The sequence below is a fragment of the Cucurbita pepo genome, chromosome LG05, assembly GCF_002806865.2.
Source record: "Cucurbita pepo subsp. pepo cultivar mu-cu-16 chromosome LG05, ASM280686v2, whole genome shotgun sequence".
NCBI lineage: Eukaryota > Viridiplantae > Streptophyta > Magnoliopsida > Cucurbitales > Cucurbitaceae > Cucurbita > Cucurbita pepo.
Window position 1 is genome coordinate 6,317,807 of NC_036642.1, and position 16,882 is coordinate 6,334,688.

The 16,882-nt window shown below is 34.5% G+C and overlaps 3 protein-coding genes and 1 pseudogene across 3 annotated transcripts; 2 read left to right on the plus strand and 2 right to left on the minus strand.

The window, feature by feature from the left end:
- Positions 1 to 678: 678 nt before the first annotated feature.
- LOC111794503 lies at positions 679 to 3,377 on the minus strand. Its single transcript, XM_023676544.1, has 5 exons — positions 3,166 to 3,377; positions 2,539 to 2,891; positions 2,106 to 2,201; positions 1,410 to 1,469; positions 679 to 1,325 (listed from the first exon to the last, which is right to left on the minus strand). Exons 2-5 carry the CDS (start codon positions 2,659 to 2,661, stop codon positions 1,125 to 1,127), a joined length of 480 nt encoding a protein of 159 aa, XP_023532312.1. The 5' UTR covers positions 2,662 to 2,891; positions 3,166 to 3,377; the 3' UTR covers positions 679 to 1,124.
- A 4,311-nt stretch (positions 3,378 to 7,688) lies between these two features.
- Positions 7,689 to 10,572, plus strand: LOC111794412 (zinc finger CCCH domain-containing protein 66-like). The gene is made up of 2 exons (XM_023676402.1): positions 7,689 to 7,893; positions 8,258 to 10,572. Exon 2 carries the CDS (start codon positions 8,287 to 8,289, stop codon positions 10,342 to 10,344), a length of 2,058 nt encoding a protein of 685 aa, XP_023532170.1. The 5' UTR covers positions 7,689 to 7,893; positions 8,258 to 8,286; the 3' UTR covers positions 10,345 to 10,572.
- A 919-nt stretch (positions 10,573 to 11,491) lies between these two features.
- On the plus strand, positions 11,492 to 15,588 carry LOC111795066 (annotated as a pseudogene).
- On the minus strand, positions 12,905 to 16,094 carry LOC111794435 (internal alternative NAD(P)H-ubiquinone oxidoreductase A2, mitochondrial-like). Its single transcript, XM_023676450.1, has 8 exons — positions 15,439 to 16,094; positions 15,086 to 15,299; positions 14,826 to 14,986; positions 14,592 to 14,657; positions 14,333 to 14,496; positions 13,841 to 13,955; positions 13,532 to 13,711; positions 12,905 to 13,449 (listed from the first exon to the last, which is right to left on the minus strand). The coding sequence occupies exons 1-8, from the start codon at positions 15,856 to 15,858 to the stop codon at positions 13,297 to 13,299; spliced, it is 1,473 nt and encodes a 490-aa protein (XP_023532218.1). The 5' UTR covers positions 15,859 to 16,094; the 3' UTR covers positions 12,905 to 13,296.
- Between the last annotated feature and the right edge of the window lie 788 nt (positions 16,095 to 16,882).

The window sequence follows — 16,882 nt, forward strand, 5'->3', positions numbered from 1 at the left end:
TATTAATGTCAACTTGAATACGTCTATCACGTACCACCAAAATGTAATAATTTCAAATATTCACCTTTCAAAAAAAAAAAAAATTATGGCTAAATTAATAAAAATACATATTAACTTTATACTTTTATATAAAAATAAAAAACACGTATTTAAATTTTACCATTAATACTTCATTTTAAAAATATCCTTAAACTTTAAAACGTTAACTTCTCTAAAAAATTATAAAAATATTCTTAACATTAACATCATTATATAAAATCATCATTAACTTCTCTAAAAAATTATAAACATACCCATTAACTTTTAAAAATTGCGATACCACCCTTAATCTTTATAAAAAAGAATTAAAAATTATTATCATCAATACATAGACAAAAATAATCTATGTACATCTAATAAACCGATCATTCCCTTTCATTTTAAGGGTATTGATAATAAAAATATTTTAAATATCAACGATCATGAACTTTTTTAAAAAAATAAAAGGTACCTGAAGAAATTTAAAATAAAGAAACTTTTTAAAATTCAAACATATTTATGAAATAATGTTAAACAATTATAAAATGAATTATGAGTGTAATTTTTGTTCTGATGTTTGAAAGGTTTTCATCTATGGAAGCTTTCTTTGGTGTTTTATACCGTTTTGGTTTGAACCATCATTCCCTACATCCAGCGGTATAAAACAATGTACCAGCCTCCTCAAATAGCTTCTTCACGAAGGCCAGCATTGTATTATGCCCCACATGTCTATGGAACTAACTAACAAACTGCTCCAATTTCAGGCTGCTGATCATGAGTTACCTCACCCCTTTACATATTAATACGGTAAAAGAACAACAAATATGCAAACTACAGTAATTGAGACCTCTAACCACAAAACCAATGCATAAAACAAAATTTTGGAATATCGAAATATGAAGATCACCATGAATTTTCTGCGATACCTTCCTGCTTTCAACAAATTTGCAGGATTCTGGGGCTTGAAGCATGATTGTAATCGGCAATCAAACAAAGTCAAGCCCTGTAATGCTCGAGCTAATGGTTGGATCAAGGGCGGCAAATGCATACCAGCTATGAAGAGAGGCAAAACGTGTATAATTCTCGACCATCTGAAAGCGTGGTCTCTAGGAACCATGTGGGCGTCCTCTATCTGCATCGGTATTATTCTCGAAAACTTCATATTCATAGTCCTTATCGAGATACTCCATGGTCTTCCCAAAAACAAATGATTTGGTTCCCATTGTTGTGAAAGGCATTAAGCCAAAAGCTCGTGCTGTTTTGATCTCACGGGCAACTTTCCTCTGTGCTTTGGCACTTATACCTGTCTGCAAAATTGTTGAAGTGATCAGGTCAGATGAAGGTTGACGACTCAACTTGTTCTAAACCTGAGTTTTGCTCGAAAAGTTTACCTTGCTCCTCTTGTTAATGATCCCGGCATCGGTAATAAAATTCGCCAGAAACCTAACATTCTGCAAACATCTATTTGCTAATTGTTAGATATGCGAGATAAAATGCAATTTGACTCCAAGAACATATTTTCTTAGCTTGGATAGGTACTCTGGATTATAAACTTCCTCAAGAGAGTCGTGGACATAATTTAAATGGCAAAAAAGACCAACTAATAGCCGAACTATTTTCTGGTAGCAATGAGAATGATAGTGGTAATTCCATGACCTCTCTAATGTTGCAAACGATCAAATGCTAGAAAGAGGCACTACCCATATCAGGAACCCATGAATTGATTAACTGCAATTTATATAAAAAGAAAAAATTTGATGGTCCATGGCTATTGATGACTGCGCTGTTTCTAGGATGACAGACCAAATTTCTAATCACAACGGCTCCTTCTGTTCTAAACTACTCATATTGACTAGATTTGTTTCTTTGAGTTTATAAATAAGCATATGACATTTAAAAGATGAGAAGTTTGATCATAAGAAATTCCACATCCGACTACGTAGCTACGGAATATGAAAAGTTGCAGAGGATCAAATGGTCTGCTACCATTAATTCCGACCATGTTTTACTCCAGGTCCTTGCTATAATAATGATATGAGAAGGGAATTAGTAAAATGGCAAGGTAAATGAAATTCAGGAATGCTCACCCTGAAATCAGCTTTTCTTAAGACCTCCTCCGTCGTCACCTGAAACTCAACTCTTTTGGGAGGTTTGCGTACACCAGGCTTTGTTAGATCCAGATCCTGTATAAATTCAAAAGCACTTAGAATAATCGTAACATTAAGCATACATCATCATCTACAGAAGGTGAACTTCATTTCCGTCACAGGTCATCCAATCCAAATGCTAACCATGCGGACATAGTTGGCCATAAAATTCACCTAGTATGCTTCTTGAAGAAGACGTGATTGATTCTAGTAAAGGTAGTTTTGTAGATGTAATGTGATTATAAATTTTTTACGGTAAAAGTGCTAATGCTCGGATTGGCATGATGTAATTATAAATAAAAGTTATGAAATGAATAATGATAAGGATTTGTTCTTAACAAGTATAAAAACAATTAGTTGCCCAGCTACGTGCCTTGATTTCGTATGTTGATCCAGGTTTAAAGGACATATCCGCTCTGAAAGTATAATCATCTTTTGCTATTTCCTCGGGATCAAACTCAAAATACGTAGAAGCTTTCTTCAACTTGCCATCCATCCCATCCGACAGCGTGTTAAGATTATCTTCAAGACCATACAACGCCTAAAAATTGTTTCCACCACTCAGCCTTGAACCGATTCTTTCACGAGGTTTACCAAGTCTATCAAGCTTCTCAAAGAAAGCATCGTTTCCGGAATCGCCCAAAGATACGCCACCAAATATCCGACGTTCAAAGTCATCAGCAGACTCAAACGAATTGGATTTTCCCTCATCATCGAAACTACAATCTGTTTACAATTTTCAAAAAACGAAAGATGTAAAAACATGCCTCGAAGCACATTAACCAATTACACAACTAAACATGAGGTTTTTCACGCAAAAACTCGGACAAACAAGATCTAAACCGAAACACATTTCAGCAACATAGTCTTAACAATAAACCTGACAAATTTCCAGCCAAATCATTAGGTAAAAGAACTTCAGAAATCACAGTATAAGTAAGAAATCCAGCGATTCAANAAAAAAAAAAAAAAAAAAAAAAAACAAAAAAGTAAAAATTACCTCGAGCGGCGTTTGTGGAAAGGTTTCTGAGCGCAGAAGGTTGCTTAAATTTCCTCATTATGCCACCTCCAATGGTTCGAAAAGCAACCTGAACGTTCCTCATTCCGCACTGAGCGAAACACTAGCAGAGCCTGAGAAGAAGAAGTTCACAGGATTCGGAAGCTGGAAACGAAGCTGACGTTGGATTGGGATCCCGTTCGGTTGCTGTTACAGAGATGCCTAACAGAGCAGTAAAGGAGGTGAAGCAAGAAGGTTCACTAGCTAGGCCGGATTGTTGGGCCTTAGGCCCAAATCCAGGCCCAAACCGTTAAACTCATTGTAACATTAAGGTGTTAATATATGTTGTAGGTTAAATCGACATATGGGCATGTATTTATGTATGTATGTATGGATGTGTGTTAATATAATATAAAATAATAATTTATTCATTTTAATAGGCGGTGACGAGGTCCAAGCCCATTCCGAGGCCTAATCTCATTTCCAAGTTACCTAATGTGGGCCATAAGGTGGGTAAACTGGGCCCATTGGGCTTCTTTATTTATTAATTTTGACTTTTTTTGTATATTAATTTATTGACTTTTTATTGAAAGTGATTTATTGATTTTCTTTTTCTTTTTGTTGGACAAATTAATTTAGACTTAATATAATTTAATATTTTTTATTCTTTTAACTAAGATATTAGTTTTGTACGTAAAATGAATTTTCTTCCAACCAATTAATTTATATTAATCAATCTTTTATATAAATATGTTATTTATGTAAAGATTATTTTATATTATATATTTGTTCAGGGGAGATGATAGAAACTAGTAATTAATATGAAAACTAAATTCAATTGTTTTAATTCGTCATTAATAAATTACCTAATATAAGTATTTTAATTAAATCTAATAATTTAAATTTGTCTGTTGTCCAATTATTTATTATCATTTGCTGACTTGACATTTTAATATATATTTAATTTATACCAAATTTTATAGCATATTTGGAATTAATTTTAAAATTATTAAATCAATTTGGTCAAAATAATTTGTAATGTACTTAATCATTTTAAATTAATTTAATATTTAATTTACGTGTTCAAATGCGTTTTTAAATCATAAAAATTAATTTGAATAATTAAAAAAATATATTTTTGTGTGAAATTTGACAAAATTTATTTAAAATTACTCTCCACCATATATCAATTATCCTTCTCAAATTATTTCGTCTAAACTTTTATTTAACAATTTTAAATACATCACTCATTCTAATTTATATAATTTAAATAATTTTACGAATTATGTATCATAAATAAATATAATTAAATATCAAGTATAGTTCAACTAATTAAAGTATTACTTATATCTAAAATTTTCTAATAATGTCTTTGCTATCTAAATATTTTTCAGTCAAAAATCAAGTTTTGAAAATTAAAAAATAAATAAATAAAAAAATAAAAAACTTTAAAATTTTTATTTGTGTGTTTTAGTCCTTTTAACTTTTAAATTCATCCATTTATTCTTTATATTTTAATAAATTTTCGTTTGGAAATTTATTAAAATTTTATTTTTTAGCACATAATTAATACAATTATAAAGAACAATAATATTAAAATTAAATCTTAACATAAATCAATTATATATATAATGACAAAAAGTTATGAAAATTTACCGTAAATATTGATGGTTTCAACTCTGACCACTATTAAAAAAAAATCTTATTTTTCACAATATTACTATAAACTTTTATAAATATGTTAAGGTTCGCTCGAAGTAAATAAAAAAAAAATGTTAGATAAAGGTAAGAAAAACACCCGTGAAACATATTTAAAAGATTATAATAAAATTTTAAAATATTATATCAATTTTAGGAGTTTTTTTTTTTTTTTTCATATAATATGGAAAAAGAAAAGTAGGATGTTTGAATGTGACATACATTATTACTTTAAATTGACAAGAAAAAAATAATAATAATAAAAAATAAAATAAAGGACAAGGAGCAGCAGCCCATGAAAATGAAATGCTATAAAATATAATATTTTTATTTTTTAAAGATATTTATGGTGGGCCCCACTATCACATTTATTTAACATTTAATTTTCGACGCCGGTTTCAACTTCTCAGACAGTAGGTCAAAATCGGAGGCGCACCCGCTGCAGCTTGGTGGTTAAGGAACTTAATCTGAGCCGTCCATTATCTGCACCCCAATCCAACGCTCATCGTCAGATAAAACTCGACACCGCCCTCCCACGACCAAGAACAGTATTTTGGCGGCTTTTCTTTTCTTTTTCTTTTTTTTTTTTTTAATATTTATCATTATAAAATTATCCGTTTTATTTATATAAAAGAAAAAATGTTTCTAAAATAATTAAATTACAAAATTAGGTTAAATGGGAGAAACTTTTATCTCTTTCTTTGCTCCTTAATCAAGGATTTTTTTCTTTTTTCTTTTGTAATATACATAATTATATTAAACAATTAAATGTTCTAAAATCTTTAACTAACTTTTTGTGATTAATTAATGCATATTTGAATAATAAATATGGTATTAAATAAATTAATAAAAATAGTTTTTTTTTTCTTTAATTCTTATTTATATTTCAAATAAATTAATAAAAACTAATTTATATAATTATATGGAGAAAAAAATAGAAAGTTAAATTAATAAAAATATTTCTAAATTTTTTAATTTGTCTAAAAAAATATTCATAAATTTTTTTAAAAAATTAAAGTAAAATATAAACAATTAATACTTTCGTACCCAAATATTCTTTAAAAGTTTTTAAAAATATTTTTGAAATTTAAAAAATAATATTAATACTTTTACGGTTAGGAGATGATCTAATAGGTGTAAATAGTAACTCTATTTTGACCCTAGTAATTTTTTTAATTTTTTTAATTTTTTAATAAATGTTAAGAGTTTTTAATGTTGCTTTTAATTTTTCATATGTACTACGAGTATTTTAAATTTTTTTTAAAATTAAGTATATTTATGAAGAAAAAAAATGAAAAAGTATTATTTAATCACTATTAAAAGTTTAAGAATATTTTAAAAATAAAATATGAAGCTTTTATTTTCTTGTAATGATATTTTTTAAATTTTAGTGAAAATTTTAAAAATATTTTTGAGTAAAATATAAAATATAAAATATTTTTATTAATTTATTCAAAATAGAACTAAATTAAATAAAATAGACCATAAATTAAATGACACAATTAACCTTACTTTTTTTTTTTTTTTATGAATAAAGTTGTGTACTTTTTTCATGTGTGTTTTGACTCTAAAGTCTTCGGAAGGGGACGAAATGGACGGAAGGGTAAGGATGGAAAAGGGGCGATAATAAATAATAGGAGTAAATACACGCATATACATAAATATTTAAATATCACTTTAATTATAATTTAAATTTAAATTTAAAAAGTAATGTTAATAGTCATTTCACACGTGTGGATAATAAACGCAACAGTGTTTTGCAGTTAAGACGAACTATTTGATGTTCTAATTTTTTATTTCCCTTTTTTCAATCAAAATTTCTCAAAAAGAAAAGAAAAAAAAAACAAATTATTCAATAATTAACCAAATATATTATAATTGGAATATTAACACTGGTGGGCTCCGCCTAACCACTCCAATCAAAATGTGACGTCGTTTTGTAGACGACAAGAATTTTAGCTGATAAATTGTCGGAGCTTCCTAGCGTCTCTTGCATCACAATTATACTGAATAGAGTAGGTTATGACCCTCGTATCGAAACAAGTAAGCATAACAATCCTCGAGTGGTGTCCATCCAACCACGTGAAGACTATGAAAGACAAGTGTCATCATGTGACCGAGTAAGACAGTGCATCATCTAACACACTATATAAATTATACATTAAATAAAAAACCAAACATAAACAAGGTAAAAACAGTTTATAGATTTTCAGACGTCGATATGCTGGGAGTGAATGTTTTTAGACGGTGATAGACAAATAAATGAAAAGTTTGACAAAACAATTATCGATACCATGGTGATTGTTTTTTCAAACCAATTCATCACATAGGGAAGCTCGGAATTTTGGATGGTCATTTATGTGTCGGGATTTCGAAAAATATAAAAAATTAACATGGGTAAAAAAAAAAATTACTTTTTAAAATCACTGCAATTTAATTTTAACTTTTATGGAGGTCCAAATTTCAAATTTAAGATAAATCAAGGATAGAAATCAAAATTTAACATTTTGTAGGTAACGGTGGATAAAACGCCACGTCATTGACCCAGACCAAAAACGCGTAATGCGTGACGATCCGGAATATCGATACGATGACTTTGGTATACTAGTTCCTCTACTGAAACAGCGACACGTGGCGCACCGAAAAGATTCAAAAGATATCGAATTCGTGGGGCCCGCAAGAATTATATTTTTATTTTATTTTTTGAATTTGCGCAATTTGAGTTGCATTTCATTTGGGATTGAATTTGAGTTTCATTTCACAGAGAGGAAAACGAAGACGAAGACGACAAGAACTAAAATATAATTAAAAAAAAGAAAAAAGAAAAAGAAAAAGGAGAGAGTTTGAAGAGGACGGTGGCGGAGACCAGAGGGCTTTGGCTTATGCAGAGAAGTAGGTTGGTCTATTTGACTCTACAACCTAATAAAAGAGAGACAGAGCAAAGGAAGAAAAGTCCTACTTTCTTCCATAGCTAAAAGCTTAGTTTAGAAACCAACCTATTCCTGCTCTCTGTTCTTTTTCGTTTCTTACGAGGTAATTTTCTTCAAATCTCATAGCGGTTTCACAACTTTAAGGCCTTGTTTTAACTTGATTTTGAAATGGGTTCTTAGATTTTAGCTTAATCCTTCGTTGTCTTCAAGTAATTCATCTAATTCTATGTGTTTTCGTGTTGGGACAGCTTTTCGGTTTCTGGATATTATCTGTTTTACCTGTAAAACCAAACAGGGGTTGTTTTTGTTGTGTCGTTTTTCTTGTTGGGTGTTGTAATGTTTGTTCTGTTTTCGTTTTTTACTTGAATTTGTTAAATACCCTTTGTTGTTTTGTTCTTTTTTGTTCTTATAAGCGATTTCTGATTGTGTTTCTGAATAGAGATTGTTGTGAATTATATTTCCTGTAGAAATTTGGAGTTCTTAGACCGAATTGATTATGGTGTGCAATGGTTGTAATAGCAATTCTGTAAGCCCCAACTTCATGATGGATGGTTGCAATAGAAATCTGGGGTTTTGTATATCGGTTTTGCTCGAATTTTCGGCCACGGATGATCTGATTGGATTTAGGAGTGCTGTTGAGGAAGATGGTCATGATATTGATGAAGCAAGTTTGTGGTATGGGAGAGTTTTTGGTTCCAAAAAGATGGGATATGAAGAACGAACCCCTCTTATGGTTGCAGCCATGTTTGGGAGCTTGAATGTCCTTTCGTATATCGTTCATAGTGGTCGTGTTGATGTTAATCGAGCTTGCGGTTCGGATGGTGCAACTGCTCTCCATTGTGCTGTTGCTGGTGGTTCTGCTGTTGCTGATCAGGTTGTTAAATACTTGCTTGATGCTTTTGCTGATGTGAATGTCGTCGATGCGAATGGCTACCGGCCTGGTGACTTGATTGCTCCTGATTTTACTTTGGCGTCTTTGTATTCGAGGAGGAAGGCGTTACAACAGTTGCTCAAGGGATATGGTAACGATGAGGACGTTCTTGGTTCATCTGAGATGATTTTTTACGAGAGGGAAACACAGGAGGCACGGGAGGTTTTGACGCCTCGTTTTTCGAGAGATGGAACGGAGAAGAAAGAGTATCCAGTTGATCACTCGCTTCCCGACATCAAGAATGGGATTTATAGTACAGATGAGTTTAGAATGTATACTTTTAAGATCAAACCTTGTACAAGAGCTTACTCCCATGATTGGACAGAGTGCCCGTTTGTTCACCCTGGCGAAAACGCAAGAAGGCGGGATCCTAGGAAATACCATTACAGCTGCGTCCCGTGTCCCGAATTTAGAAAGGGCGCATGTAGGCAGGGGGATGCCTGTGAATATGCTCATGGAATCTTTGAATGTTGGCTCCATCCTGCTCAATACCGCACCCGTCTTTGCAAGGACGAAACGGGATGCATCCGAAAGGTCTGTTTCTTTGCTCACAAACCAGAGGAGCTACGCCCCTTGTATGCTTCGACTGGTTCTGCTGTACTGTCCCCAAGATCGATCTCTGGTTCGTCACTAGACATTCCATCAATCAGCCTGCTTACCCTTGGTTCTCCGTCATCGACTCCGCCGTTGACTCCTGGAGTTTCTTCTCCGCTGGGTGGAACCATGTGGCAGACTCAATGTAATATTGCGCCTCCGACGTTGCAGCTTCCGGGTAGCCGGTTGAAGGCTGCTTTGAGTGCAAGAGACATGGATTTAGATGCCGAGTTACTCGGTCTCGAAAGTCAGCGACGTAGACAGCAACAGTTTATGGACGAGTTATCGTGTCTACCTTCCCCTTCCAGATGGAACAATGGCATACCAACCCCTACATCTTTTCCATCTCCAAGGAGTAGAAATGGAGAATTGAACGGGCTCGGAGGCATGAATCCTACTAACCTCGAGAACATTTACGGATCATCGGTAGATCCCGCACTCTTCCCTCAATTACAAGGACTCTCGCTCGATTCCGTGCAATCCCCGTCCGGGATGCGCCAAAGCCTGAACCAGTCATTCCTATCAAACTATGCTAACAGCATTGGATCTCCTCCTGCAAGGTCATCTCAACCATTTGGCCATGACTCATCTGTGTCTGCTGCAGAAAGCCTTCTGAGTTCCAGGGCTGCTGCTTTCGCCAAGCGCAGCCACAGCTTTATCGAACGCGGTGTCGTGAACCGTCATTCTGGACATTCACCTCCAGCTACATCTACAACCGTCACGCCTTCGAACTTCCCTGATTGGGGTTCGCCCAACGGAAAACTAGACTGGGGAATTCACGGAGAAGAACTCACCAAGTTAAGAAAGTCTGCATCATTCGGGCTACGAAGTAATTCCCTCGCAACACCTGCAATGCACGCTACTTCTTCCAAGCCAGACGTCTCCTGGGTTCAGTCCCTGGTGAACGATGCTCCAACCGAGAACTCCGTGCAGTTGAGCATGGACGAGCAGCAGCAGCAGCAGCAGCTTTGTCATATCGACAATGGGGATTCAAAGCTGTACATGGAACAGAAGCAGCTGGTCGCTTAAGCTCCGGGGTTCGGCCACATTTTTTTCTTTTCGCTTCGATTTAACGGGTCGTATTCTGATCATTTAATCTATATATATACATATATTTACATCATTGAAATTCATGAAGTTTGGGGAGAAGGAATGTTTCTGCCCATTCCATAACTACTAGTTGTTTCATGTGAAGAATAACTGATATTAAATGATTATTAAGAACTGGAATTATTGAGGTGATATTCAAAGCTTTAATTAGCAGGAGAGTGATTATGGAGCACTCACACAAAGCCAATATTTATTTTCTGCTTTTATTTTTATTTTTATTTTTTAATATATTATTATTATTAATTTTTTTTATGGTGTTGGTAGTGGAAAGAGCACTGGAAAAAGAAAGCAGGTGGATATCCCATTCTTTTTGCAGTGCAACTCCTTCAAACTTTTTGAGTTCATGAAAAAGACCTCCAAAATCTTTAACTTTAAAAAATACACTTTTAAAAGTTTCTTTGTCACGCCCCGCCGCTAGCCTATATTGTCCTCTTTTAATTTTTTCTTTCGGTTTTCTCTTTCGAGTTTTTCCTCCAGGGAAAAAACTTGTCTGCTAAGGGAGGGTTTCCACACCCTTGTAAATGGGTGTTTTGTTCTCCTCTTCAACTAATGTGGGACTCTCACTATCCACCCCGTTCAGGGTCCAGCGTCGTAGTTGGTATTCTTTCCTTTCTCCAATCAACGTGGGACCCCCATTAAATCCACCCCTTTTGGGCCAACGACTTTACTGCACACCGTCTCGTGTCTACCCCTTTGGGGAACAACTTCCTTGCTGGCATATAGTCCGGTATCTGATATCATTTGTAATTAACTAGACTACCGTTAAGCAAAATATTATCTTTTTTGGGTTTTCTCTTTCGGACTTCCCCTCGAGGCTTTAATAATCATCCTTTAAAAAATACTATCAAAAAGTTTTTACTGTGGAATTCAAAAATCATTTACTTCTTTAATTTCGTCTATTTTCTCTGCTTTAACATATGACTCAACAATTTCTCATCTTTTCTAGATCAAGAATGCCTACTAATCAAGTAATTTCAAAAGGATAACAGTAGATCGTTGTGCATTTTTTTTTTCTTTGGTTGTCCAATTTCAAAATTGAAGTTACAGGAGTGGCGATAGAAAAAAAATGAATCCAGGAATATTGGTTCTTACATTCCTGGTGCTTCAGTTATCTGTTTCGATATCTACGATTCCTTCTTTATCCCGCCTCTATGTCATCAGCTATGACTTTAATCCAACAATCAGATTCTCTTTCTCCTGTTTATCATAATCACTTGAACAGCAACAACTTGAATCAGACGCTTGCGGCCAGTTTGAATCAGACGATTGCGGCCAGTTTCATTCAGACGCAAATGTAGAGTTTGAATCGGACACATAGAGATACGATCTCATCAAACTTAGCTCTCCGTGCTCTGATAGGTTACATTTCATTTTAGAAACTATGTTATATTAATTATCTTTTGAGGCTTTCGCTTTTATTTTTATTTTATATGATGATCAATCGTGCACTTGGCGAGTCTGATTCTTGGTTCTTTGCTTAATCTGTGGTGGAATTTGTTGAAGTTGAAGTTATGATCAATTCATTTCCAGCGAAATCTGGTTCGTGGATGGTGGAATTTCACCAATGCTTGTTAAATTAGGGGAAATCTGCGACGCTCGAAAACAGTTCATCATCTTAATGACCGGATTTTACTGCATGCTTTGATGATTCATTCCGAGAAAAGAGATGGACTATGTTCTTTCATCATTCTTTTTTATCCTTGACATTTTCTCCTAAAACTTGATGAAAATTTTAGTGTGTATCTTACTTCGATTGAGCTCATCCGTCGCTAGAAATTATAGTCTCACACTGAGAAAAAAGAAAAGTATGATCGAAGAATTTAATATGATCGAAGAATTTTAGTGTGTATTCAGTCTTAGAATCTCTGTGATTGTCTGCCTCTTTTTACCCTCCTTTAATGAAAGCTCATTGCTCTTCATCATGTTTTGGCAGAGTGACCTCCATGTCGATTAAGTTGCTGGTGCAGGAACATTTTCCTGGAATCATTGTTACTCTTTCTCATTATCCTCCGGCTCGGCAGTTCTATTGCTTCGAAGCTTATATAAACTGCACAGGTATTGATTATAGTGACAGAGATGGCTGGTAAACATATTTTTCTCGAGCAGACAGGTTCTTCTATCATTTTTTATCATTGCAATCCCTTGGCCTCTTGGGCTGTATAACTATAAATCACCTCCAGAACACTGAAGGCTTTGAAATTGTCTTCAATGATGAACTGGTACTAAACTTTTATGTACATTTTTAGAAATGATTCTATTTTCCAAAAGAATCAAACTTCATTTCCTCTTGCTTTCTCTTATTCAGGTGTTCTGTAAACAATAGGTGGGAAGGTTTCGTACGCAGTTGACTTGCATGTTGAAGAGCATGGCAGTAAAATTTCGTCACATCCGGTATGTTTTTCTAGCAGCAGAGATATTAATAATTCAGTATGGTAGGTTTTTCATTGTCTTGTTGGGATAATCCCATTAGTCATATAAATTGAAATAATGGCTAATGAAATAATTCCATTGAAAAGTACTGATTGAAGTCTCAGTACAAAGCTTATAATACTAATGATTGGCTTTATTTTAGTTTCTATCAACATATACAATAGTATGGTTTGGATTTAACCCAATAACAGTTTGATTGAAATAAACTGAACTGTGAGCTTCTGCTGCGAAATTGCAATATGACAGCCATTATTCAGATCTTCATGTGAACCCAGAAGAATCTGATAATTCGGCTGCAAATCTCATGCAGCAAGATGTTATTATCTTGGTGAACAACTTGCAACTTTTGGTACTAATGAACTTAAAATGATGATCGTTGAGGTCCAACTTGGAAACATTCTTTTATTCTTTTTGTTCTTTTGTGAACTCTTACTTCCAAATCTAAATTCTGCTTATATCACGACCAAAGATGAAAGTTGTTGCCCAGTTCACAGCCACATACAATCTGTTCCTCCAGCTTATGACTCGGGTTAAATAAGCCGAACGCCAAACAAACCAACTGACGAACCCTGCCATGGATAACCCCTTTGCTGCCTGTAGAAAATGCTCACTGGTAAGCCACCCAAAAATTTACAAAATAGAGTAAGTGAAGGACCCATCTCGATCAATTGCTTACTTTGCTCTGCCTAAGGTCAACAAGAGCCTTGTATCTTCCAATAGTTGCCATACTTCCTAGGTGCTTGTAGACAAATGGTTCTCCAAGATCCAAGTCTTTTGCACTACCTGCTCGTGCCCCACCTTCTTTACCAACTTTATTCAGCAAGGTTGCTAAATATTTGCCTTGACGCTCTGCTACCTTCATAATGCAAAAGTGGTTGCAACAAAAACTTGACATCTCTTGGCAACAGTATCTACTATTGGAATAGGAAATTGCATTTTTTGAATGAGCAAAAAACCCAGAACATTCAGGAGTATCTTAACTTACCTGAGCTAAAGCTGGAAGAATTTGTTTGCCTGTACTCTCTAGGAACCCACTGCAATCACCTATTGCAAACACATCTTCCGCAGAAGGAACACGTAACCACTCATCTATACCGATCCTGCCAATGTAACCATAGGTAGATCATCTCACTAGCAATGTTAGGACTGATAATAGAAAAGAAAGCATAAATAGGAAGCCTTAATCACAAGTATGAGGATCCCATGATCTGATTAAAGCTTGCGACATCAAGCGAAGGATCGGGCTGAAGTAGATTGAATGTGAGCAGAAAGAAATAACTATATTCTTATGAGATAGAAAGTTGAAACTAAGACTTTTTTAGGCCTCAAGGTTAGTGAGCCAGAGAAGATGGTGACTTTCCCTACATCCTCACCTGGTTCCTGAACAATTTGCCTATCTTAGAAGGAAACTTGCAGAGACATTTATGAAATGATTGCTAAACATTTTGGATAAGTTACTAAGAAAATTTTAACTTACCTGCCACCAGGAGACTTAGGAACTTCCAAGGAATTTACAAAAGGAGAGGGACCAACGCCAGTAGACCAAACCAACAACCCATAAGGAATCTCAGAGCCATCTTTGAGAAAGATGGTCTGAGGTTTAACATCTTTGACGATTCCCCGTATAATTTGAACTCCTGACTGAGAGTCGAGAGATTCGAACAAATGAGATCGAAGAATTTCAAATTTGAAGCATCTTAGGAAAGCTGAAACCTATAATGTATTAACTTTCCTACCTTTGTCAATTGGTTAGTAGCATAGCGTTGGAGGCGAGCGTCAAAGGAAGATAATATCTCATTTGCCTGTTAAACAATTAAACAAACACAAGCAAGTGAATCCCCTCTCAAGCCTTGAAAACATATCCAATAACCTAATGTTGGTTCTTTCATATCCAGAGATATCATAAGCTTAACAACCTAGCCAAAGCGTCGAGAAACCGAGACATGTTGTCGGATCAACATTTTACAAACCTCAATCAAAGTAACTTGGATACAATCTTTCACGTGAGTATATCTTTGACTAACATCCTTTATGATAAAGTCATAAAGCTCCCCACTGAATTCAACTCCAGTTGGACCTCCTCCAACAACAACACAATGTAGAAGCCGGCGTTTCTCTTGCACAGAGATCCCTTCCAATGACAAACACTCCAAATTATGTTCACTAAAAAACACGAAAACGAAGACGAAAAAACTCCTATTGGCAAGTTATTAATCAATTAAGTTTGTACCTGGAACATCGGACAACATCAAGTTCAATAGCAGCTTTCTACGAATTTCTTGGGCATGAGAAACCTCACGAAGAAAGAAGGCATGTTCTTTGACACCATGAATCCCAAAAGTTAGTGGCTGGGATCCTAATGCTATAATCAACTTATCATATGATATCTTAAACCTCCGTGGCTCCGAAGTGTTCAATCCATCAGTAACAGTCTCACATTGTACCTTCAATAACAAATTAAACAATCTCCTTCTCATTTTACTCGATTCAAATTCCAAAACCAGTGAGATTTGAGAAAATTTTGAGGATATATATATATTTTTTTTAAGTTACATGAAACTGTGATAGAAGTGAGAATTATACCGTATGTTCTTCAGGGTTAACGCCAGTACAATTAGCAAGGAAGAAATATGAACCCGGTTCGCGAGAGATGGCAGGCTGGATCCGGACGATTGGTTCGGCAACGGACCTGAACTCGAGAGTTCCAACACAGGTTGAGGCGAGAAGAGGGGTGAAGACCATGTGGTTGCGAGGGGAAACACAAACAACGTCGTATATGGTGGTATCCAAGCCCTTCATCAATCTGCAGCCTCCCCAGCCAGATCCTAAAACCACTACCCTCGGCTTCTGGCCAGGCACCGTGGGGCTGAGGCCCGGCGGCGGCACCTCCATGGGCTGAGAGCTAAAATGTGAAAGGAGGAAGGTGAAGGAGGGCGTTGTGGATTTGAGTGGTGGGGGGATGGTGGTGGGTGAAAGCTGCCTGAGATTCCTGAACCAGGCCATGGCGTTGGATGGTATATTCACAGATTGTTCTTGTTATGTGTGTGTGTGTGTATGTGTTCGAAAATCAAATAGAAAAGAAAAGAAAGAAAGAGGGCACTTTCCACATGCATGTGAAGGAATTGATATCTGCCTGCTGTTATAAGCCTGTTATCCCTACCTGGGAAAGAAGACAGTGAATCCCACGTGGCTTAAAAAAGATGGTGAGTCAGCAGAAGTTTCTATTTTTTGTTTTTGTTGCTTGAAAAGGAGTTGCTGAGTTCGAAATTTATTCTCTTTTTCCTTTCTTGGATAGGGTCACGTTGAATGAACTTCAATCGTAATGAGAATCAATGCAATCAATAGTAAGGAGAATGAGATTAATTTGATTGCATTCATGTTGATGTTCCTTCTCGGAATCTGTTTCAAGATCTTTTTTTTTTCCATAAAATTAAGTCACGAATGCTATTCTGCAACAACTTCCTTTCTTCATAAAAATGATTCTCGTTCTCGAAAAGGCACGACATAACAAAAAAAAAAAAATGATTTATACCTAAATTGACAAAATGAAAAAGACGAGACTCATTAAAGATAACGTGTTTAGAGAATTAATAATAATGTTAAATTTAGCTGAACTTACCATATTTTAAAATTTTATAGAAAATATAATTATTAAATTTTAAGCATTTGAAAGCATAGATACTTAATTAAATTACATATATATTTTTCTAAATAATAAATTGATTTATCATTATATAAGTTATATAATTTAAAAAATAATAACATTTTTATTACATTAAACTATGAAAAAAAAACATAGCGCAAATACTTTTTATATTTTAATATTTGTTAATTAAATCACAATGAATTGAAATAAATATAAAATTAGATAAAAAAAAAAAAAAAGTAAATAGTATATTTAGGCTTATTTATATTGACAATATATATTTATTAATTGCAAAAAAAATGAGCTACCAAATTTTATCCTAATTGAAAAGATCCCCATAAATGGTATTGTGCGCCTTCACCCAGTAGATCACGCACTTTT

Coding starts and splice junctions, on each gene's coding strand:
- LOC111794503 (XM_023676544.1), bottom strand. CDS start 2,661: ATGGATGGCAAGTTGAAGAAAGCTTCTACGTATTTTGAGTTTGATCCC. Junction 1,470..2,105: donor TAAGAAAAGCTGATTTCAGG/GTGAGCATTCCT, acceptor AGATGTTTGCAG/AATGTTAGGTTTCTGGCGAA. Junction 1,326..1,409: donor TCATTAACAAGAGGAGCAAG/GTAAACTTTTCG, acceptor ACAATTTTGCAG/ACAGGTATAAGTGCCAAAGC.
- LOC111794412 (XM_023676402.1), top strand. CDS start 8,287: ATGGTGTGCAATGGTTGTAATAGCAATTCTGTAAGCCCCAACTTCATG.
- LOC111794435 (XM_023676450.1), bottom strand. CDS start 15,858: ATGGCCTGGTTCAGGAATCTCAGGCAGCTTTCACCCACCACCATCCCC. Junction 15,300..15,438: donor TTAACCCTGAAGAACATACG/GTATAATTCTCA, acceptor TTGTTATTGAAG/GTACAATGTGAGACTGTTAC. Junction 13,450..13,531: donor TTGACCTTAGGCAGAGCAAA/GTAAGCAATTGA, acceptor CATTTTCTACAG/GCAGCAAAGGGGTTATCCAT.